General features: G+C 54.1%; 1 protein-coding gene across 1 annotated transcript in view; it reads right to left on the bottom strand.

The window, feature by feature from the left end:
- Positions 1-24,022, bottom strand: part of Myo1f (myosin IF) — a 34,588-nt gene that overhangs the window by 9,047 nt on the left and 1,519 nt on the right. Inside the window, exons 2-19 of the mRNA XM_027954984.3 lie at positions 16,702-16,839; positions 16,170-16,259; positions 15,996-16,090; positions 15,528-15,615; positions 15,342-15,431; positions 12,753-12,884; positions 12,467-12,601; positions 12,100-12,232; positions 11,752-11,948; positions 9,838-9,918; positions 9,635-9,721; positions 8,843-8,929; positions 8,159-8,326; positions 6,926-7,011; positions 3,095-3,176; positions 1,675-1,781; positions 1,120-1,218; positions 894-1,038 (exon numbers count right to left, since the gene is read on the bottom strand). Coding sequence (XP_027810785.2) covers positions 894-1,038; positions 1,120-1,218; positions 1,675-1,781; positions 3,095-3,176; positions 6,926-7,011; positions 8,159-8,326; positions 8,843-8,929; positions 9,635-9,721; positions 9,838-9,918; positions 11,752-11,948; positions 12,100-12,232; positions 12,467-12,601; positions 12,753-12,884; positions 15,342-15,431; positions 15,528-15,615; positions 15,996-16,090; positions 16,170-16,259; positions 16,702-16,839 — 2,040 coding nt within the window. The remainder of the gene's footprint in view (positions 1-893; positions 1,039-1,119; positions 1,219-1,674; positions 1,782-3,094; positions 3,177-6,925; positions 7,012-8,158; positions 8,327-8,842; positions 8,930-9,634; positions 9,722-9,837; positions 9,919-11,751; positions 11,949-12,099; positions 12,233-12,466; positions 12,602-12,752; positions 12,885-15,341; positions 15,432-15,527; positions 15,616-15,995; positions 16,091-16,169; positions 16,260-16,701; positions 16,840-24,022) is intronic.

Here is a 24,022-nt window from a genome sequence, read left to right as displayed (position 1 = left end):
CATAGTGAGAAACTGTCTCAAATGAATCAATAAACAAAAAAAAAAAGGAAATAGGAAGTAGGAAAGGAGGAAGGGGAGGAGGAAAAGAAGGAAGGAAGGAAGAAAAGCAATACAAAATCATGTAAAAGAAGGAAAAAGGGGTCGGGTGTAGCTCAGTGGAAGAGCCGGGCCAGGACTGGGTTCCATCTCCAGCACCACCAGCCAACAAAGCTTGAAAATAGAAATTTTAGGCTGAAGGTGTAGCTGGGTGGTAGAGCCCTCGACTAGCGTGCGTGAGGCCCTGGGCTCATCCCAGGACCAAAAAGAAAGAAGCGAAAAAAAAAAAATTAAAGAAAAAAAAAAAAAAAGAATGAAAGCAGAAAAACCAGTGGAGGAAAGGGTGAAGGAAGGACAAGGGGACACAGACCTTTGTGGATAGGTGGCGGCCTCCCCCACCTTCCTGGCCACCAAGAACCATCCAGCAAATGTGGCTTTCTCAGAGCAGCTCCTGTGTGCCTGTCACTGGGCAGTGTTTGTTTGCTTTGGGTCCTAAGGCTTGGGCACAGGGGGCTCTGCCCCTGAGCTACATCCCCAGCCCTTTTTATTTTATTTTGAGATAGAGTTTTGCTAAGTTGCTGAGGCTGGCCTCCAACTTGAGATCCTCCTGCCTCAGCTTCCTGGGGCACTGGGATTGCAGGTGTGCACCACAGAGCCCAGCAAGCCTTCCTGTTTTGTCTAATCCTCACCCCAGTTTTGCAGGGGGCGGGGGCTGTTATTCTCACCATTTTCCAAATGGGGAAACAGGCTTGGAGGGACAAGGAAGCCTGCCCAAGGTCACACGGTGGCCTGAAGGACTCGGGGCCATGCCATAGGTTGGTCTCTTCCTTTCTCTTCATTCTCTTGCTCCCACTTACCGACTCTGGGTTCTTGACGAAGACCTTGGTGCTCCCCATCTGGTACTGGTCCGGCTCCATGTTGACCGCCCGAAGCAGGTGCTGGACACCCTGACGTTCGTCCCCACGCCACCGTGGCCAGGTCTCAGGGGTCAGGATGGCGTACCTGGAAGCAGAGGGTGGGGTGTGGGGCATCTGGGGCAGGGCGGCTGGTCATTCTGCTGGGGCCGCTGGGCCGAGCGCTCACCTCTGCAGGAACTTGGAGAACTGGCGGCGGTAGGCGAAGCCGGCCCTGCGCACCCGGATGTTCTCCCGCAGGCCCAGGTACTCCACCTGGTGCTTGACCCTGTGGGAGGGCGGCCTGAGACCCTGCGGCTGGGGGCTGCTGGGCGTGGGGAAGGCAGGGCAGGTCCTGCAGGGCTGGGTTTGTGTTGGGGGCTGTTCAGGGTGAGCACTGAGGTCTGGGACTCCACTCAGCCCCCGTGGGGCCTGGGGACGGACGGAGGCTGTGCTCATCCTGGTGGTCAGTCCTGGGGTCAGTTCTGGACTTTGAGTCTGGGGAACTGAGGCTGGGGGCTGTGCTTGTCCCTGGGTCAGCCTGTCGTCAGTCTAGGGTCACCCCGGGGGTCAGGGGGGTCTTGGTCAGTGCTGAGTATAACCTAGGAGCCCTGAGGGGTTTCGTGCTGGCCCTTGGGGCTGCCTGGGTTAGTCCTGGGATGGGCCCTGGAATGGGGGGTCAGTCTGTGGGTCAGGTGGCATGCACTGGTCCAACCAAAGTCCAGACCTGGCCAGGGGACGTCACCTGCTCTCTTCCCAGTCTCGGGGCCTCTTGGTCTCGTTGGGTTTGATGCAGCGGATGTAGTGGGGGGTGCACCTCTTCAGAGTGGCCACCAGGTCGTTGGCTTGTTTCTGAGACGCAGGAGAAGGCAGGGTGAGGGGAGCACAGATGGCCCCTCTCCTTTCCCCACCCAAGAAACAGACACACCCACGGCGGGCGGGGCTGGGGTCTGCGCTGATGGAGCACAGAGTGCACACCTCTGAGTGTCCACCAAGAGGGGTGATATCCTGGGTCTGCCCTGCCCTCCAGCTGGGAGCTCTTGCACGTGCCACACTCCCCATGCTTAGCTTGGCACATAGTAAGTGCTCAGGAAATGTTTGCAGACCGAGTAGCTGACCATTCAGGGGACCATGTTGCCCAGAACGTTTCTACCTGTCCTTTAGGGAGACAGGGATTTGGGATGTAAAGAATCATGTGTACATGCATGAGAGGCCAGCCTTAGGTTGTGTATTTTAGTCACCCCAGGAAATAGGGTGAGCCGAAAAGAATTCTTCTGGGGGGAGGACTAGTGGGAGTGACTCAGGTTCTGCTGTGTGGCCTTGGCAAGTGAGTGACCCTCTCTGAGCCTTGGGGGTGGAACTGAACAAGCTCCTTGTGTATCCGTGTTCCATGCTTGCTGCCAGTATGCAGTAAGCACTCAAGAAAAGAAAAGGGTGCTCATATATTATTAGAACGGGACCCCCATGTTCATCGCACTATTGTTTATAGTAGCCAAAAGACTTCCGAAGAAGGAAGGAAATTCTTCAACATGGCGCCACACGGAGGGACATTGTAGACACTGTGCTCAGTGAGATCAGCCAGCCAGGCAAGGACACACTCACAGGTGGTCCCCTAGAATCATCAGATTCAGAGACAGCGGAACAGGGTGGTGGGTGCCAGGGGCTGGGGAGGGGCTGGGGCGATAGTGTTTAAAGGGAACAGGACTTCAGTGTGAGAAGGTCAGAAAGTTCTGGAGACGGACACACTTCACACCTGTGCACTTAGAAATGGGTAAGATGGTCAATTTTGTTTGTATGTTGAACATGCTCTCCAACACGGGGGCTGGGAGTGTGGCTCAGTGGTAGAGTCCACGCTTAGCAGGTGCAAGGCCCATCCATGGGTTCCATCCCCAGCAGCGGAGGAGGAGATGATGGGGAAGAAAAAAGGGAGGAGGAGAAGGCAGAGGAGAAGGAGAAGAGGAAAAGTGGTAAAGAAAATTGATTTAATCTCCCAAACCTAGAGGTGGAAGATGGTGCCTGCTAGAGGGTGCCAGAGACAGACGCAATGGCCCTAGGGATGGGGGAGAGACCGACATTGGAACCAGGAGGGACCCACTCTGGGGACTGGACAGGGTGGGACCCAGCCCTTCTAATGCCCAACTCTCCCTCGTCTGTCCCAAGCCCACCTTGATCTTGGAGCCAGCAGTGCTCGGACGGCCCTTCTTGTCCACATCCAGCTTCTCAGGAAAGAGCATCCGGAGGAAGGCCCTGGGCGGGAAGAGGGAAGGTTGGGGGTGCAGCTGGACCCTGGGGCCGATGGGGCTGCCTCGAGCCACGATGCAAACAGAGCGGGGGGTGGGGGGGGACTGTGGTGAGTGAGGTGTGGGTTGGTGCTGTCCTGTGCGTTCCTTGATTTATCTGCACTGGGTTTGCTCTATGTCATGCATGACTCGGGTAGCAAGTAACACAGATCAGAGTTAAATAGAAAAATAGGTCAATCAGCGAAGCATCACGGGAATCTTCAGGACAGCTTGGTACCACACACTGCCAGGGCCCACCTAGGAGGTTCTCATTGATAGGTCTGGACCGTGACCCAACTTTCCTTCCTTCCTTCCTCCCTCTTCCTCCTCCTCCTCCTCCTCTTCTTCTCTCATTTATTTATTTATTTATTTTTGGTTCTGGGGATTGAACCCAGGAGTGTTTTATCACTGAGTGAAATCCATAGATCTCATTTTTTACTGAGACAAAGTCTAAGTTGCTGAAGGTCTCACTAAATTGCTGAGGCTGTCCGTGAACTTCTGTCTCAGGGATTTGGGACACAGGTGTGCACCACTGCACCAGGCTGACCAATAACGTCTAATGAGTTCACAGGTGATGCTGATACTGTGGGTCTAGGGACCCCACCAGGAGAATCATGATTCTAGTTCTGTGTTTTCCAATATGGCGGCCACTGGTCCCATCTCACTACTGAGGTCCTTGAAATGTGGCCTATTCATAATTGAGACATACTGCAATTATTAAAGTATACACTGGTATCCAAAGACCAAAAACTGTGAAATGTTTCTTTCTTTCTTTTTTTTTTTTTTTGTTACATTGGTTATATGTTAAAAATGGTAATATTTCGTAGTGGTGTGTGACTGAATAGCTGGATTGAGGAGACTGAGGTAGGAGGATCACAAGTTTGAGGCCAGGCTGGGCCACTTAATGAGCCCCTGTCTCAAAATAATAAAGGGCTTGGGGTGTAGCTCAGTGGTAGAGCACTTGCCTAGTGTGAGGCCCTGGTGTGTGTGTGTGTGTGTGTGTGTGTGTGTGTGTGTGTGTATATATATATATATATATATATATATATATAATGATATTGAGTTAACTAGAACATATTTAATTTTACCTGTTTCATTAGTCCACCTTTTCACTTTTTAAGTGTGCTTACTGGAACGTTTAGAACTCTACAGGTGGTGGAAGTGGGGATTAACTGTAGATTGACATGAGGAATCTTTTTAGGGTGAAACAAACATTCTGAAGTTGAATTGTGTGGTGGCTGCACCTACATTCTGTCAATTTACTACAAGTCATTAAATTCTACATTTCATAAATGGGAAAACTTAATGACATGGAAATTACACCTCAATAAGGCTGTTTAAAAATAATTACTTGAATGATGTTGGATATGATTATATTGGACAGCCCTGATCTAAACTAATGGTTCTCAAATTCTGATGTGCCCTTGGATCCTCAGGAGGTCTGGGAGGGTCTTATTAGAATGCAGACTCTGTATAGTGATGCCACCTGCTTCACTCTTCCTGCTAAGGATTGCTTTAGTTATTCTGGGTCTCTTATTTTTCCAGATAAATTTCATGATTGCTTTTTCTATTTCTATAAGGAATGTCATTGGAATTTTGATTGGAATTGCATTTCCATCTTATAAGGTATTCTTTGATTTCTTTCTTTTAGGGTTCTATAATTTTCATTATATGGATCTTTCACCTCTTTTGTTAAGTTGATTCCCAAGTATTTTATTATTTGGGGGTGGCTATTGAGAATGGGGTAGTTTTCCTCATTTCCCTTTCTGAGGATTTGTCACTGATATACAGAAATGCCTTTGATTTATGGGTGTTGATTTTATATCCTGCTTCTTTGCTGAATTCATTTACTAGTTCTAGGAGTTTTCTGGTGGAACTTTTAGGGTCTTCCAGGATTAGAATCATATCATCAGCAAATAGTGCCAATTTGAGTTTTTCCTTTTCCTATGTGTAACCTTTTAATTTCTTTCATCTGTCTAATTGCTCTGGCCAGTGTTTCAAGAACTATGTTAAATGGAAATGGTGAAAGAGGACGTCCCTATCTTGTTCCGGTTTTTTGAGGGAATGCCTTCAATTTTTCTCCATTTAGAATGATGTTGGCCTGGGGCTTAGCATAGATAGCCTTTATGATGTTGAGATAACTATACTACAGATAACTATTAGTATAGTTGCTATTACTATACTAATAGTCACAGAAACAGCATGGTATTGGCACCAAAACAGACTGGTGAATGGTACAGAATAGAGGACACAGAGACTAACCCACAAAACTACAATTATCTTATATTAGAAAAAGGTCCCAAGAATATGCATTGGAGAAAAGATAGCCTCTTCAACAAATGGTGCTGGGAAAACTGGAAATCCATATGCAACAAAATGAGATTAATCCCCTATCTCTCACAATGCACAAAACTCAACTCAAAAATAGATCAAAGACTTAGGAATACAACCAGAGACTCTGCGTCTATTAGAAGAAAAAGTAGGCCCTAATCTCCATCCTGTGGGATTAGGCCCCAACTTCTTTAATAAGACTCCTGTGGTACAAGAATTAAAATCAAGAATCAATAAATGGGATGGACTCAAACTAAAAAGCTTCTTCACAGCCAAAGAAACAATTTGTGAGGTGAATAAAGAGCCTACATCTTGGGAGCAAATCTTTACCCCTCACACATCAGATAGAGCACTAATCACTAGGGTATATAAAGAACTCAAAAAGCTAAACACCAAAAAAAAACAAACAAACAAAAAAAAAAAAAAAAACAAAAACAAATAACCCAATCAATAAATGGGCAAGGACCTGAAGAGACACTTCTCAGAAGATGATGTGCAATCAATCAACAAATACATGAAAAAATGTTCATCATCACTAGCAATTAGAGAAATGCAAATTAAAACCACTCTAAGATTTCATCTCACTCCAGGCAGAATGGCAGCTATTATGCATACAAACAACAATAAGTGTTGGCGAGGATGTGGGAAAAAGGCACACTCATACACTGCTGGTGGGACTGCAGATTGGTGCAGCCAATATGGAAAGCAGTATGGAGATTTCTTGGAAAATTGGGAATGAAACCACAATTTGACCCAGCTGTCCCTCTCCTCGGTCTTTACCCAAAGGACTTAAAAACAGCCTAGTACAGGGACACAGCCACATCAATGTTTTTATCAGCACAATTCACAATAGCTAAACAATGGAACCAATCTAGATGCCCTTCAGTGAATGAATGGATAAAAAATGTGGCATATATACACAATGGAATATTACAGAGCAATAAAAGAGAATAAAATTATGGCATTTGCAGGTAAATGGATGGAGTTAGAGAAGATAATGCTAAGTGAAGTTAGCCAATCCCAAAAAACCAAATGCCAAATGTTTTCTTTGATATGAGGAGGCTGATTCATAGTCATCAATGGATGCCTGGGCTCCTGGAGGGAGATGTAAGGAATCCGACTCAGATGTCTCTGCTGGGGACCTGAGTACCTGGAGCTGTATGTACTAGGGATGGAACCCAGAGCCCCAGCACGCCAGGCTCTACCACTGAGCTACATCCCCAGCACCTGGAGATTCTCTGAGATCAGAACCATGCCTTGGCCACACAGCCACCCCCACAGCGTCAGTGCCACAGTGGGAGCTCTGGGGAAGATGGAGTGGTCCCCAATCCTCCCTGCATCCCCATGGGGGTTCTGCCTGGAGGCCCCAGCACCCGGGCCACTCACCGCTCGCTGGTCTGCATCAGCTCTATAAGGTCAGAGAAGAGGACATCCCGGTTCCTCTCGCAGAAGCCGCTGACGTCATAGGAGACCTGGAGGGAGGGGTGTCATGGGGGTGAGGCCCAGAGACTGGGTGTGTGGGGGTGGACCTGCTCTGGGGTGAGAAGATGAGAGTTAGCTACAGCTCTGGTTTGGGGTGATCTCTGGTTTAGAATAGAGGATTGGGGGTTACCACTGGTGCCAGGGCTCCCTGGAGGTCTGAAGTTCAAGTTAGAGTGTGTGACCCCAAGTCACAGGTGAAGGGATGTGGGGGTTGAAATCCTGCTGCTTGGATCAGAGCCAGGGCGAGGTAGGAGTTAGGGTTCAGATTGGAGGGTGGGGAACTGCAGCCCCGGAGCCGGTGCCCAGGAGTCTGCTGCTTAAGATTAACTCCCAAGGTTGGATTACCTCATCCTGGTCACTTGGGGGTTGGGGGTGCTGTGTTTGGGGAGGGTCTACAGCCCTGGCTGTTGATAGGGGGTGGTGGGCTGGGGCTGCTTTCTAAAGAGGAAGCTCTTTATACACCTGCTTTTGCAGCCCTGGCTGAGGACAGGCACTCCCACCTGTTTTGGTGGATGGTGGGAGGCAGCCTGGGCAGGGGCCCCTGGGAATGTCTGCTGCCCCATGAGGTCAGGAGCATGAGGAGAGGGCCTATAGTCCTCCCAGTGGGGAAGAGGCAGTGGCCAGGGAGGAGCTTGCTGGAGCCTTGGGTAGGGTCTGCAGGGAGCCTGTAGCATGGGCCTGGGGGCCTGGGAGATTTGCTTTCCAAACTGGGATAAGAAGGGGGGTTCCAGAGTCAGGGGCTGCTGCTCACATTGAGGTTTTCTGGGCAGAGGGGAGGGACTGGTGCCTGCTGCCCAAGTTGTCCTGCCTGTCTACTGGGGCAGCTGCCCTTTTGGCTGTGCAGGCTGTGGCCCTGATCGGAGACCAGAGAGTTCCTTGGGGGGACCAGGGGTGGGTGCAGGCAGTTTTGGGGAAGAGTTCCCAGGTTCGGTGGTGGCTGCGGTCCATGGGTTCATCATTGTGGTCAGTAGGGAGAGGGCCGGAGGAGGATGTTGGTGGAACCCTGCGGCCCTGGCTGGGGGTCCTGGCAGGATCCTTCCCATCTGGGTGTTGGAGGGCTGCAAGCTGGAGCCCTTGGGGTCTGTGAGGGGTCGCCTGGGGGGAGTACAGCGGCGGGGCGGGGGCGGGAGCACGCACTTTGCCGGCGTAGTGGTGGATGACGAACCCCGCGCTCCAGCTGTTGAAGTGCTCGTGGGTGCCCACGGCCGCCTGCAGCTTCTGCAGCAGCGTCTGGTCGGCACCTCCGCCTGTGGCGTGCATGGTGGCGCACACGTCGTCCAGCACGCTCATGATGCCCGGGGGGCTCTGCCAGGGCGAGCAGAGGGCAGCTTAGTCGGCTGGTCCTGCCCTGGCCAGTCGCCAGCCCCAGAGAGGGAGCCCAGAGGCCAGCAGGTGCAGAGGGCTGCAGCGGGCGGGGAGGGCGCGTGATACTCGCCCCGATGGTGGCAGTGGGGCTGGTGTCGCTCCGGTGGGAAGGCTCCTACCTAACCGCGAGACCCAGAGTTCCTTCCCACGGGTCAGAAAAAGTGGTTTTTGGTGGTCGAGGACTTAGAAATGTGTGCTCCATGGAGTGCAGGAGAGAGCGGGGGACCCCAGGAGGAATTCATGACTTTGACCCCTCTGAGCCCAGGGGGATGTCCAGTGAAGAAATGACAGCTCAGCCGAGGGGCAGAGGCCACGCATCAGGTGGCTGAGGGGATATTCCAGTTGTGCTTCATCTGCTGGAGACCTGGGCCTAGGCTAGAGGGGCCCTAGGCTGCCATAACCCACTCCCGGGTCTCCCAGGCCCAGCGAGACCTCTGGAAGTGGGTCAGTCCTCACCAGCTTGTTTTCAATGAGGTCACAGACGACTTTGTTGTTGAAGTACTCGATGGGGGTCCAGCGGATGCCCTCCTGCACATACTCCTCCTGGGGGGAAGGGGGCGGGAGGGGTGGATGGAGGAGCTGTGCCCAGTGCCACCCATCTCTTCTCCCAGGCCTGTCTCTGGCCCTGGGTGGGGCAGGCAGGAAGTGCCAGGGAACCATGTCCCTGCTTCCGATCCTCCCAGATGGACACTCAACAGGACCTGGTGGATAAACCACCAGCTTCCGAGGCAGAGGGAAATGCAGGGAAGTGCCGGCGGGGGCTGCAGTATGGATGCTGAGTATCCCCCATAGGCCTGTATGATGGCCTGGTCCACGGAGTGGTGCTCTTGGGAGGTGGTGGCACTTAGGGGAGGTGGGGCCTAGTGCGAGTCTTTAGGCCATTGGGGGTATGTCCTTGAAGGGACTTATGGGACCCTCCCCTTCCTCTCTCTCTCTCTCTTGCTTCCTGGCCACGAGGTGGGCAGTTTGTTCTGACATGTGCTTTGCCATCTGGCACCCCCACCAGAGGCCCAAAGCTATGGGTCCATCCAATCTTAGACGGGAATCTCCAAAGCCGTGGGCCAGAATAACCCTTTCTCTCTCTGAGTCGATGATGTTGGGATTTCATGCGGGTGCTGGGGAGTTGGCTAACAGGGGGCAAGCAGGGAGGTGGGGATCAGGGGCTGGGGTGTCCCCAGTGGCTCGGTGACTCTCAAGGTCCTACCCCACCCCAATACCCATCCCATGCCACTTGGCTGCGCTGCCCACCTGCTCAGCCTTCAGGGTGAGCTCGATGAAGATTTGTTGCAGCTTTTCATTGACGAAGTTGATGCAGAACTGCTCAAAACCATTTTTCTGCCAGGGAGGAAAGGGGTCCCTCCATCAGTGGGCTGATGCTAGGTGGCCACGGGCTACCCCAGGTTGTATGGAGGACAGGTGTGGGCTGGGGGTTGGAGGTGCAGTGGCCAAACCTGGAAAATCTCGAAGCCATAGATGTCAAGGACACCGATACTGTACTCCTCCTGGGGCTTCTGCATCGCACGGTTGATGGCCTGTAGTGTGGTGGGGACGGCAGTCAGTGGGCATCTGGTCAGCACTCTCCTGATGTGCTCTTAGCTGTGCTCATGGACCGTGTCCCCTCTCACCAGTTTCTCTCTAGTGCCATGTTCTGTCCTCCCACCTTGTAATCAGTCACCCTTATGAGAGATCCAAGTGTTTGAGTATTGGGCTTCCTGATCTGGCAGCCACCTCTGCCACTTAACCTCTCCGTGTCTCTGTTTCCTCATCTCTAAAGCGAATTAATAAGCTAGGTGTCATGGTGCACACCTGTAGTGTCAATGCTCGGGAAGATGTGGCAGGAGAATCCCTTGAGATCAGTAGCTCGAGACCAGCCTGGGCAACAGTGAGACTCATCTCAAAAAAAAAATTAATCAAAAGAATGGATTGGGCTGGGGATACAGCTTAGTTGGTAGAGTGCTTGCCTTGCATGCACAAGGCCCTAGGTTCAAATCACCAGCACCACACACATACACAAAAGAATGGATTAATTATAGCAACTACTGGGTTGGGGGTATAGTTAGTGTTAGAGCACCTGTGGGCATATGTGAGGCCTTGGGTTTGATTCCCAGCACTGCAAAAACTAATTAAAAAGCAACTAGAGCTAGGCATAGTGGTGCTCGCCTGTCATCCCAGCAGCTCAGGAGGCTGATGTAGGAGGATCACAAGTTGAAGGCCAGCCTCAGCAATTTAGTGAGACCCCATCTCAACATAAAAAAGAAAAAGACTAGAGATGTAGCTCAGTAGTAAAGTGCTCCTGAGGTCAGTCCCCAGCTCTAAAACAAACAAACAAAAACCAACTATAGGGTGAGTATTCCTTATTTGAAATGCTTGGGACCAGAAGTGTTTCAGAGTTTTGATTTTGGAATATTTGCAGGTATATAATGAGATGTTTTGGGGATGAAACCCAAATCCAAACACAAATCTCACTTCTTTCATATGCACTCTCTACCCATAGCCTGAAGTTCATTTTATACAATATTTTTAGTGCACCTTCATATTATATATGTATGATTGGTACCGGGGGTTGAACCCAGGGGCAATTTACCACTGAACTACATCTCCAGACCATATATATATGTATATGTGTGTGTGTATATATATATATATTTTATTTTGACATAGGGACTTCCCAAGTTGCTTAGGGACCCACTAAGTTGCTGAGGCTGGCTTTGAACTTGCAGTCCTCCTGAGTCACTGGGATTACAGGACTGTACCACCGCACCTGGCATATCTGCAGTTTGACAGTCTATCAGGTCAGGGGCCGAATTTTCCACTTGTGGTCTCATTTTAGTGCTCAAAAGTCTTGGATTTTGGAGCATTTGGGATTTGGGATTTTCAGATTAGGGATGCTTAATCTGTACTTTATGGGTATTTTTCTGAAGATTCAAGAAGTCGATGCACATAGAACACTTAGGACGGTGCCTAAGGGCTATACGTGTTTGTTACGGTCCTGACTGTTACTGGCCCTGGCACGTCCTGTTCCTTTCTGCCCCCATGTGTCCGTCACTTTGTCCCCTCAACACTCCTCCTCCTGGCTCTCAAATGCACCCCCCCTCCGTCCCCATTGCCCTGATGCCAGTCCAGGTCTGGAGTCTCCAGCAGTCCCTTCCCTCCAGGGCTCCGTGCCACAGCACAGGAGCTTCCGGATCTCCCATCTCATCCCCTGCCGCCTGTGCCGAGAGTCGCCTCCATCCCCAGCCAGGAGTTGGTGAGATGAGGAGTCAAGTCTGCCTCTTCCGCTTGGTGGGCTCAAGCCCAGGACTTGGTAGGCACCGGGTGCCCACCTAGCCCCACAGCCCACGTCCCGCAGCCCCGGTTCCACTCGCCTCCACCAGGAAGTCGAAGAGGCGGGCATAGAGTCCCTTGGCCAGGGCGTCACGGGTGTAGGCTGCCTGCTCCACGTTGAGGGTCACGTTAATGGACTCACTGCGTCCGCCCCAGCGGCTGTCCATCTTGCGGCTGGTCAGCTTCTCTTGCAGCCGCCCGCTGTCAATGCCCAGCAGGTAGGCAGGAAAGGCCAGGACTGCCAGGCCAGGGCAAAAGGGGACAGGGTCAGCCCCTTGGGACTCCACATCTTGCCCAGTGACAATGACATTGTCCTCGTGGGTTCTGAATCAGGAGGAAGCAGTTCACACACACGTAGGCTCCCCTCTCTCCCCAGCGCCCACACTCACGGTCTGCACTCTCCACCTGGGCGTAATTCCCCTCTTCACAGAAACTGATGTTCCCCAGGTGTAGGATCCCTGCCACCAGCTGCAGAACCAGCTGCTGGACGCTGGGTGGGATCCCAATGACTTGCATGGCACTCTGTGGGCACAACAGGGAAAACCAACCTTGGCTTCCACCCTGCCCCTGGGGCCACAGCATAGATTCAGAGTCAGAACATTTGGGGTGCCTGGCCTGGCTCTTTCATTCACTTGCTGTGTGACCTTGGACAAGTCTCTGTGCCTCTCTGGGCTTCAGTTACCTTATTTATAATGTGAGAGGGTTTTCTCTGGGCTTAGGGACTGGCTGAGGGCTGCAGTGGTGTCTGGTACTCACCAGGGTCTCACTGAAGTCGCTCCTGTCATCGGTGCCATCCACCTTGTAGGTGTCTGACTGGTTGAGGTAGTAATAGTAGTCGGGCGTCATGAGCCCCAGGTTCTGGCGCTGCTCCTGCGAGGCCCCTTCCAGCAGCTGGAGGGTGAGCGATGCTCATGCTTCTGGAGCTGACCCAGCACAGCCCTCGTGGGCTCCCTGGACACTGACCTTCCCATTATCTCCCTCCCCAACCCCTGCGGTCCAGTTGGGGTTCCTGTGGCCCAGCCCCATGGGCCCTTCCCTGCACCTGGTAGTAGATGTGAAAGTTCCTCTCATTTTCATTCTGCATGACCACGCGGGACTTCTCTAGCAAGAAGTTGGAGATCTTGCCCCCATCTGGCTCCCCGCCACGGCTAAACTGGATCTCAAAGTACTTGCCCTGGAGACATCAAGGACACAAATAGTGAATCCTGGTAGGGACGCGGGGAAAGGAACACGTATACTCTGGTGGTGGGGTGGCGAATCAGTGCAGCCACGGTGGACGTCAGTGTGGAGGTTCCTCAAAGGACTCGGAATGGCACCGCCACTGAACCAGCTGTCACCTCGCAACCAGCTATTCCACTCTTCGCTATTTATCCAAAAGAATTTAAAGTCATCACACCGTAGTGATCCACGCACCATCACCTAGCCAAGCCACGAAACCGCCCGGGGCCCATCAACAGGTGAACGGAGAAAGAAAAGGTGGTCTCTGAACAGATGGAGCTTTACTTTCTATCACCCCCATCCAGTAAGAATACAGACTACACAAAGAAGAAGGAAATCACGTCATTTGCAGGAAAACGAATTGAACTAGAGAGCTTTATGTTAAGCCAAATAAACCAGACTCAGAAAATCAAGGGTCATTTGGGTTTAGGTGGAATCCAGAGAGAAAAAAGGGGTAAAAATGGTGGCGCTGGATCTCGGAGAAGAGCCAAGTAGAGGGAGTGCCCTGGGGGAGGGCGGGAGGAGGAGAAGGGGAAGTTCTGTAGGATCCCTGCCACCAGCTGCAGAACCAGCGGCTGAACACTGGGTGGGACCAGTGTCCAAATTAAACTGACCAAATTACATTATGTGCATGTATAAATGTGTCACACTGAAGTCCACTGTTAGGTATGATTACCTAATACCATAAATGATAACGCCCTGAATCGCAAAGAACCACATTAGTCCCCAGGGCCAGAGTGCAGGTGGTGCAAAGCCTAGGAAGGGTCTTGGGAGCCTGCTTCTCTTGTCTCTTCTTGGCCTTCCCTCTCCTTCCTCTTCCTACACCCACTTATAAAGTACTTGCTCCTTTCACCAGCTGCCCCTTTGGCCTTTGCTCAGGTTGTGCCCTGGGCAAGCAATGACCATTCTACCCGTTTAGCTGTACCAGTCCTGGTATCATCACATTTTATCAACCAGTTTCCAAGTCCCTGCACCCTAACACAGAGGCCTCCACGTCTCTGTGGGATGCTGTGGATCCCCGTGGTCCTTTGGCATCTCCTATATGCTCTCCCCAAAAGGGCCCCAAAGACCCCTTCTTTGGTCTCTAACACCATCTGAGTTCTACTCTGGCCAGAGGTTAGAGGGAAGAAAGTCCTCTACCACCCCTGTCCAAAAACAATACAAATTACATCGTCATCTTACACAACACCTGTAGCATGTAATGACTATTTACCGTATTGTACACTAAAATTGTACAGTAAAATGTATATATGTTTTGACAGTCATCCGTGTTTTTTAATATTTAAACTTTTTTTTAGTTATAGATGGACACAATATCTTTATTTTGTTTACTTATTTTTATGTGGTGCTGAGGATTGAACCCAGCGCCTCACATGTGCGAAGCAAGTGCTCTGACACTGAGCCACAACCCCGGCCCTCATCTGTGTTTTTATGTGTATTATTCAAATAATAATATTATGTGATTTCACTTAGAAGACGTTCTAGAGCAGGTGAAATGAATATGTGGCAAACAATAAATCAGAAAAGTGGTTGCTTCTACTGTCAGTTGGGAGTAGAGGTTGACGAAAGGGCCAAGTGGGAACTCAGGAGTCATGGTGATGGATTGAACGCTGGGTTCAATCCTCAGCACCACATAAAAATTAGAGTGGTCCACTTTGGATGTATGTATTTTGCAGTATGCAGTTAAAGAAAAGCTTCAAATTTATACTGGACAATGATCAGTGATATCCATGCTGAAGTGTTTGGGTGGCGGGAGGTGTGGGGTCTATTTACATCGCAGTGTAACATCATCTCCGTTTTATGGATGAGCAAGCGGGAGCCTCAAGAGATGACATCATTTTTTTTTTCCCAACTGGGCCACACAGTTAAACAGTGACAGAACCAGACCATAAATCCAGATCTGTTTACCCAGCCCCTGACACCCACAAAAAGAAGCCCAAGAACTCTTTGTTGAAAGGATGAATGGAGGAATAAATTGGACCTGAAATCTGAAAAGGAAGTTTTCGTGGCTGCCACCAGGAGAGTATTTAAGGATGTTACACAGAGGTGTCATGGCCTCCACAGTCCTGACAATGGGGGACCCTTTTTCAAACGGACCATAAGTAGGAAGTGAGTCTCCCTTCCAGAAGTAGGCGTTTCCTGCTAAATTTCCACCGGGGCTATAATCCTGGCTGTGTGTGTGTATGTGTGTGTGTACACGTGTGCGTGTGTGCATGTGCACATGTGTGTGTGCGTGTGTGCATGTCTGTGGCGTGTGTGTGCGTGTGTGTGCATGTGTGTGACATGTGTGTGTGTGTGTGTGTGTGCATGTGTGAACGTGTGTGACGTGTGTGTGTGTGTGTGTGGTCGGGGGGGGGGTCGAGAAGGTTGGCTTGGAGGGAGCAGCTGCTCCAGGTGGGTGGTGGAGACTTACAAATCGGCTGGAATTGTTGTTGCGCACGGTTTTGGCATTGCCGAAGGCCTCCAGCAGCGGGTTGGACTGCAGGATGATGTCCTTGACGTGCTGGGGACAGAGGCAGGTGGAAAGAGGTCAGTCAGGGTCAGGTGGAGCAGAGATGCAGCTGGGGGAGACCCGGCCTGTCGGGTTGCTGCTGCTCACCTGGACCTTCTCTCCCCCGCCAGACACCTTGGAGATGTAGCCCATGATGTATTTTGCGGCCACTGTCTTCCCAGCTCCACTCTCTCCACTGGGGTAGAGGAAAGAAGGAGTGGTCAGTGGGTGGGGGTGGTAGAAGTGCCTGCCCCATCACTCATTCATTGATTGAGCACCTATGGTGTACCCAGCACTATTCCAGGGACTGGGGAGACAGTAGTGACCAAGGCAGATGGAAATCCCTGTCCTCATGGAGCTGACATTTACAAGGGACAGACGGCCAGTGACAGAATGAATCAATAAAATATATCAGAAGTGATCCGGTGCGAGGGAAGTAAGCCAGGAGGCGGGAAGGGGCAGAGAGGGAGAGCAAGGCTGTTGGGACTGGGAGTTCCAGGAAACCACCCTTGGGGTAGTGGTGATGTTTGAGCAGGTGCCGGCCGGAGGGTCCATCAGGGTTCCCCCGCCCCGTACCTGATGATGACGCACTGGTTCTCACAGTCGATGAGCATGTTGCGGTACATGTTGTCTGTGAGGGCGTAGATGTGCGGGGGGTTCTCATACTGGGCCTGGGGGGGCAGGGCAGGTGTCAGCCCAGGCCAGGGCTGGGCGTCTTGGGTTGTTCCTCCCGCCTGACCCCGGCCTCACCGCGCCCTGGTAGAGATCGATCTCACGGTCAGTGAAGTAGGGCATCTGCTTGAAGGGATTTACGGAGATGAGCACCGAGCCGATGTAGGTCTGGGAGACGGTTAAGGACCACGGAGTGTTGGGAGGGTTTTGTCCTTCAAGGACCCTATGGCCTCCTTCTGCTCCCCTGGGGATTCCCTGAGCCCCGTTACTTGGAGGGAGACACAGAGATGCTCAGATGGACCTTGAGTCTCTTAGGAAAAAACTGGGCTTCGTCCAGAAAATGGGACTGTGACCCTGGGGCAGGGGGAGGAGGGACAGGTACAGCTACCTCCCAGTACAGCCCACTGATACTTCATCTGCCCTCGGTCTCCAGCCCAGGGCCCTCGATGCCCAGCCACCCTCTGTCCATGCACCCACTCTCCGCCCATGGCTCAGGCCCTCCATGTCCTTCCCTGAATGTCTCCGTGCACCTGCCATGCCCCTCTCCGCCCAGCCCTTCCCCTGTCCCTGCATCCCTTCCCTGCCTGCCCCCTGCCCACGGCCAGGCTACGAAGATGTAGTCGTCCATGAAGCGCTTGCGCAGGTTGCCCACGATGGCGTCCTCGGTGATCTGGGGCAGCAGCACCATGTCGTCCACGCCGCTTTGCTTCACGTTGTGGCTTTGCCAGTGGAAGCGCTCCTTGCTGCCCTGGGTGAGCGCGGTGCGGCAGGGTGAGCTGCGGTTGGGCGCCTGCTCACCACCACCAGGACGGGCGTCACCTTAGCCACCTCCGTTCCTCCCCACCTCAGGGACCCCGCGAGGGGCGGCAAGGCCCATTCAGGCTTCTGACCACAGAAGGACGGCCCGGGTCCATCCCTCAGGCCTCTTTTTTGGTCTTTCTGTGCATCCATCCCCCCTTTCAGTACCTCCCCCCACGGAGGACAGACGCCCGCCCCAGTGGGGCCCTCACAGGCTGCGGCGCAGGAGGAGGGAGGCTGGGGCCTTGCTGGGGAACCCCCCACCCTGGTCCTCACTTCCTTCCCTCCCCCTCCCTCCCTCCCGACCAGCTGCTCTGTGACAGTCCACCTCAGCTAACCCCTTTCACCTTGAGGAGACCTCCTTCCTCCCTCTGCCCACGTGATCATGTGTCCCAACCTGGGGCTGGGACCTCTGTCCTGGATCTTGCTGTGACACTATTCCTTATCTCAGCCCATGACACCTGGCCCAGTCTCCCGGTCGCCTCTGTCACATTCTTCTCTTTGGCCTTGCTCCTCATCAGTTCCGGCACCTTCCTTCGCTCCCACTTTCCCTTGGCCTCCCCCAGTTTCTCATGCCCTTCTTTGGGCCCATGGGGGAGACTCGGGCACAGGCACCCCCCCCAGCCTCTAGCCCAAGTGAACTCATCCAGTGCCCTAGATTCAGGGTCTCTCTGGGGACGCTTGCTGCTCCTGTCCAGGACACCCCTGCCGGGCAGGAGTCTGGCAACAGAGAGCGACAGTCCCCTGGAGCTTCCCTGGTGGCAAACTCAGGCTCAGAGGTGTCCCTCCTGCAGGAAGTGCCCCATCCCAGGCCGGGAGCTTCTGGAGGCTGGGACCCGGGGGGGGGGGAGTCCTTTCTTAGTCCCAATAGGGAGATCTGCTGAGTGAACCAGGGCAAAGGAGGAAACCGAACTTCAGAGAAATATTCCAGAGCAAAGGATGCTGGGAGCCAAGACCAAATCTCCTAAGAGGACCCACTCTTCTAGCAGGTTTGGGGTGTTGGAGACGGGTGTCTGGGCAGAGAGGATATGGACAGGGTGGAGCAGGAGAGTGGTGTGGGCAAAGCTAGGTCGGGGGGGAGAAGGCTGGACCCAGCATTGGAGGGTCCCCCAGGAGGTGTTCTCCAGTGCAGGAGGGGCACAGCCAGTTCCAGACTCCCCTCAGCCCGGGAGGTGGGTGGTCGAGGAACACCGGGGCTGAAGTGAGCCCCGCCTTGGTGTGGGGCTGGGACTGGGTCCTAATCTTGGCGAGGCAGCCTGGTAGTGCTGTGGGCCTCCCCTGCCCCATCCGTAAAGCCCAGGGTGGCCCCGCTCCCTAGGGCTGAGGATCAAACGCTCTGGGGAACCAGGTGGCTGGAGTGGGGTACTCCTGCCCAGCCCGAGTGGTGGGAAGAACAACGAGGCTGATGGGCATTTGACCAAGCTCATGTGATGCGCCAGGTCTGGGGGACATGGTGCTGGGGCCGACACTACAGCCATCCTCACATGGTCATCTTGGGACACAGGCTAGGAGGGAAACCGAGGCGGGGGCGTGGCGTGGCTTGTCCTTAGTGGCCTGAGGACATGGCTCTGTGTCCAGGGTGGACAATGGGAGCCCCAGTCTGACAGTGGAGAACAGATTCCAGCCTCCGTGCCCGCCAGAGGCTGCGCTGGGAAGCAGGAAGACTCTGTCCCTTCTCCTCCCCAGGGAGTCTCCATCCCGGGCAGAGGTGGAGGGCAGAGGAGGGGGTGGGCAGGAGCAGGGAGTCGCCCCTGAACTCCTCCACCTGCCCCGGCCGAGTCATCAGTGTGCATTTTCACGTGGTGACCCTGACCCGTCTCTGTGTGACTGAAAGGCCTTTCAGGCTCCGGGTGGCCCTCCCACTCATGCATGCCACAGGGGATCTTGAGCCGAGTGCTCATCCTGCGTCCTCCGGGTCTCAGCGAATGCCAGTCCCCGTCAGACACCCTTCCTTGCCTCCTCAAAGCCAATCCATCCTTTGTGACGGGCTCAGGGGACATCCCCTCTGGAGAGAACTTCCTGAATACGGAACAGGTGAGGTGCTTCCTCTGAACCCCCGCTGCCTCCCGAGTGTCCCTCAGCATCCACACCCTGGACGTGGCACACCCAGCTGATCTGCGTCCCCCAGGGCAGGGGCTCCGGCCTGTCGAGGTGTCAGCACTGAGTCAGTGAGGAAAAGCGGGAGGGTGAGTGAATGGAGCAGGGGTCCCCCAGGGTCAAGACAAGGAATTTGGCCTGACTGTTGAGGCCTGAGCTTGGAGCTGGGTTCTGGCTGGGAGGCCTGGGGGAGGGGGAGAGGGAAGGGTGGGTGGGAGGGGGACTGAATGAGGAAAGGGGGGAGGACGTGGCTTGGGCTTAAAGGTGAAGATCAAGGTGACAGCCAGGTGGTGACCCAGCAGGAGAAGCTGGTGATGAGCGCAGCGAGGGATGCTTTGAGTGTGGGGCCCTGGGGAACGTGCAGGGGTCGCTCAGGGGACCAGAAAGGCTGTGCTGGAGCCAGAGTTGGGGTTCGCACCGGGAGAGTTCTCAGGTGGGCATACTGTCCCTGGAGGCACATTTGGAATCATGGGGACATTTTTGGTTGTCTCAGAGATGGGGATGTGACTGGCACTTACTGGGTGGGTCTCAGGGTGGAGACCTGCAGCCCCTGCACACCTGCAGCCCCTTCCCCACCTAGGCAGATGCTCATGTAAGTGACAAACCTGTTTATAATCACTGGAGCCTAGAACCAAGCTGTTTTACGCATAAACAGAGAATCTGTACCCGTGATAATTATAATCAAAATGCCTGAAAGAATTAATAAAAAATTAAAATTAATAAAATAAAAGAATTTAAATTCTTTTTAAAAGATTTGGTGTATTTGCATATTCATAGACATCCCGGGATGGACCCAAGTCTGCATGTGAGCTGCCTTTGTTCCACATGTGTCCGTGTCTGACCTGAAGGTGATTTTGTTCACTACTTTTAGTGCACCCTGCGTCTTGATTGCCACCTCTCGCATGAGGTCAGGGGTGAAACTGTCCACTTTTGGCATCATGTCAGCACTCAAAAATTTCAGATTTGGGAGCATTTTTGGATTTGAGAGTTCTGGATGGGGTCGGCTCAGCCTGCACACGCCCAGCATGATTGACACCCACTGCCTTTTGCAGCCGCATGACCACCAAGGGCAAAGGGAGGTTTTAGTTTTTCCAGATTTCGCCAAGCTCAACCTCTGGGAAGCTGATGTCCCCCAAGGTCACACTGCTCGTGCTGTTGAAGTGGCCACTGTACCACTCCTCAGTATTGGCCTGCAGGTGGGGCTGTGTGCTCAAGGACACACCTGGTCACAGCGGCGCACCTGGAGGTATTCCTGCTGCGCGGGCCTGAGCGCCTCCCTCTGCAGGACTGGGGTCACACGAGTTCTTTGTGACCCTCGGGGAGTCCAGTGTGCCCTGGCCTGGATTGCAAGCCCTGCTAGGAGAAGGGGGCGTGGCCGGGATGAGGGCAGGGCGGGGCCAGCTGGGATGAGGGGTGCGAGGGTGGGGAGATTGCACCAGCTACTGAGGATTGGCCACACCCTCCAGGGTCCCCAGGGAGGCGGTCAGAGACCTCAGGGTCAGAAGTCAGCTTGAGGGGGGAGGGGGTGTGAGGACAGGTGTCAGACACTTTGGTTGGGAAGAGGAAGAGGGAAGGAGCTGGGGGGAAGGTGGGGTCACCGAGGGTTTCCTGTTTTCAAGATGGGGAGACCAGAGCACGTTGGTGAGGAGGGGGGATGAAGACTGGGAATGAAGTGGTGTCCTTCGCCATTTGTGGGCTTGGGATCTGCTCCCTGTCTGAGCTGATGGCTGGGGGGACCTGAACAGCCCAGCGTCAGTGGCTGGGAGGACAGGAAGTGGATTCTGCCTCTGAGGAGCTGGGGTGGGGGGGTGGGTCTGTGAGTGCTAAGGTTGGGAAACAATAACAGCAGTAGTTAAGATTCTGCAGGCGTTTATTCTGCGCCAGGTTCTAGTCTAAGTTTGTGTTTTCTTGGGCCAGGCTTTAAGCCTAGGACCTCATGCTTGCTAGGCAAGCCACACCTCTGCACTGTCCTAAGCTTTTTAAAGTGAATTATCTCATCCTTTCAACACATGCTGAGTTTGTTAGGATTATCAAGTCCATTTGCAGAAGAGGAAACTGTGCAGAGAGCACAGAGAGGTTAGGTAACCTCCTGGAGATCACACAGCAGGAGCGTGGCTGCGTGGGAAGAGAGAACACACCAGACTGTCTGACAGTTTGGGTCAGAGTTGGCGGGGTTTGGTGCTTCAAGTCAGATGAGGACAGATGGGGTGAGAACAGACTGGCGTATCCAGGGCTTCCCCTTTCAGGCTGGTCCTTTCTTCATGCAGTGAGGCCCCTCGGGCTGAGCTGAGACCCAAGGCCACTTCCTCTTGCTGGAACTAGAGGCCTGAGGCCAGCTGTGTCTGACTGGGTGCACTGGCCGTCTGGTTGTGGTGGCCTTTGGCGCTTGGTTCCTCTTCCTGTCCCTCCTTTCTTCCCTTGCTCTGCAGAGTAGCCTCTGTGTCTCACAGGCCTGCCATCCCCTCCCTCTCCATCCTGTCCCCAGGGCCTGGCCCCCAGACACTCTTAGCTCCAGCCAGTCATCAAGCCCAGGCCGCGTGCATGGAAGGGAGAGGAGGCTTTGTCCGTGGGTGTGTAGGGGCAGTCAAGGATTTTGGCACATGACAGGTTGTCTTCAAGTCCTGGGTTGACAGTTCACCACCTTGTGGCTCTGGAAGGACCAACTCACTCTCAGCCCTGTCTCCCCTCTTCTCACAGGGATTCCTTTATGAGCTTCCAGAGGACTAGGATGTAGGAGCTGGTCAGTACATACTTGCTGAATGAATGAATGGAGTACCATGGAAGAGACTTCTCCCTGTCCTGTCTTCTAAGCATCCCCCTCTCTGTGCCTTCCAAGTTACCATGGGTCAAGTTTCAACTGTTTACTCATGAGCCCCTTCCTTGGGGTGGGGGTGTAACGAAGAGGTTGTGGTCACAGTTGACCACAAGCTGAGTATGACTCAACCTGCTGGGGCTGTTGTGAAAGACCATCAGGGGCTGGAGGTGCTAGGGTGGGAAGGGGAAGGTAGCTTCTTCCTTCAGCTCTTCAGAGAGGTCTTCCTACCCCAAGGTGAGAGGCAGGAGGGGTAGGGGTAGTCTGGGACAGACTTGCCCTGTGCGAAAGGGAGGAGGGGTTCTTTGTGGTCAAGGTGGTGGCTGCTGTGGGGCTGGGGCGCCCGCCCTGTACTGAGCACACTTCCTGAGACTCTGCTGTGCCCGAGGGAGCTGAGACCATGTGCAGATGACCCTCCTCTTGGAGTAGGTGGAGAGATTGCCCAAAGGGCCTGGGTTGGGGAAGGGGAGCGGGCGCAGAGCTTCCGGCAGGAGGCAGGTCTCGGGGTGTGTGTCGGGGACCCCCGAGTCTAGCTTCTTTGGAGCGAGCAGGGTGTCCAGTTCTAAATAAGGCTGAAGGGATGGGCAGGGGTCCTTAAGGGGAATGGGCAGCCCAGGGCATGTGGGTCAGTGCCCACCTCCACTGTGGCCTCTCACCTCCTGGCAGGAGGGGCGGGCTGTGCCAAGATGGCTGTTGACAGTGTGGTCTCAGGAGTGACCAAGTTGAAATCCGCTCTGGTTATACAGATGCTCGCCTGACCGCCAGCTGCCTCAGTTTCCCCATCTGGAATATGGGAGCCCGGAGCACGCAGACCTCACAGGGCTGCTGTGCAGATGTGGCGAGGCAGAGTTTGTCACACACACATGCCAGCCTCCCGGTTGCCATCTGCAGCAGCCTCGGGCTTGGCCCCTGGAGGCCCAAGGCCATGAGGAAGGGAGCTTGTTCCAGTCACCCCCAGTGCTCCCAGCTTTCTGTTCCCGCGTGGGGAGGAGCAAGAGCCCCAGTCTGGAGAGAGCACAGAATACCACTTCCTTCCTCGGGGGTCCCACGAGCTGTGGCTGCTGGGAGGAGATGTGATGTGGTGGCACTGCTGCTGGGACCAAGACCCCTGGTCCCTCGGGGCTGCCCTTGGAGCCTTGGTCTGCCTCCCCCGCCCCGTGGGCTCTGGGGCCACGCTCTGTATCCCACGCTGTGCAAACAGCATCCTGGTCTCCAAAGGCTCCCAGGGTTGCCCTCCCGCTTGGGGAAGCAGAGGGTCTGTTTCCTTTTGGTCCAGCCAGAGCCATTATCCCACAGTAGGGATCCCCGTCTTCTTGGAGCGGGGCTCTCTGTCTGGTTGCTGGAGACGGTCCAGGGTCAGGGGACTTGACACCCCACACGGAGGCTGGAGCTGGGGAGCTCTGGTCTCACCCTCTTGCTCACAGGAGAAGAGCCTTCGGGTGGGGCCCAGGCCCAGCAAACACCTCCCTGGCCCTGGCTCTTGCCATCCCGCCCCCCCACCCCGCAGCTGGGCTCGTCTTCATGACTTTCATGACTGGTCCCTCTCAGCTCCAGTCTCTCCTGTCCATCTCCACAGCCAGTGGCCCTAGACCAGGCAGCCACATCACTGGTCTCTGTGCTTTCTGTCTGTCCCTTTAAAACAACCACAGTTAGCCTCCTGTCACCACCAGTGCCAGCCAGCTGCCGCCTCCTCCCCGCAGCCCACAGTCAGTCAAACAGAAACTGCTAATGACAGCGGTGCCGGCACCAGCCAGAGTCAAGCAGAAACAGGAGGGACCCGTTCCATCCTCCTCTGCGCCGCCCCCATCACCACCCACCAGCCCAGGAACCACCCACCAGCAGCAACACTGCTGGCCAGCAGCCGCCCAGCCGGCCACCTCAGCGACGCCGTGATGCAGCACTGACCCGCCAGGGCCCACTCGGAGCCCACTCACCAGTGGGAGCACCCTCACCAGAAACCAGCGCGGCCTGGGGGTGGCGCTCAGTGCGGGGTGCGGTCACACCCCAGCACCATGACAAAGCAGGCAAACCAAAAAACCACCCAAACCCCCAAACCCAGCAACGAGCTACAAACAGCAAAGAACACCCCAAGCCACCCAGCTCCAATAACAGCAACCAGATCGCGTCGGTTCATCCATCACCAGGGCTCACCAAGACGTCCATCGGAAAAGTCCAGGGACCAGTCTTAACCCCCTGTCATCACTTCAGAGACAAGAGCCACCGT

Source organism: Marmota flaviventris, chromosome 1, assembly GCF_047511675.1.
Source record: "Marmota flaviventris isolate mMarFla1 chromosome 1, mMarFla1.hap1, whole genome shotgun sequence".
Taxonomy (NCBI): Eukaryota; Metazoa; Chordata; class Mammalia; order Rodentia; family Sciuridae; genus Marmota; species Marmota flaviventris.
Note: the sequence above shows the minus strand (reverse complement) of the source record. Positions and strands in the feature narration are given on the sequence as shown.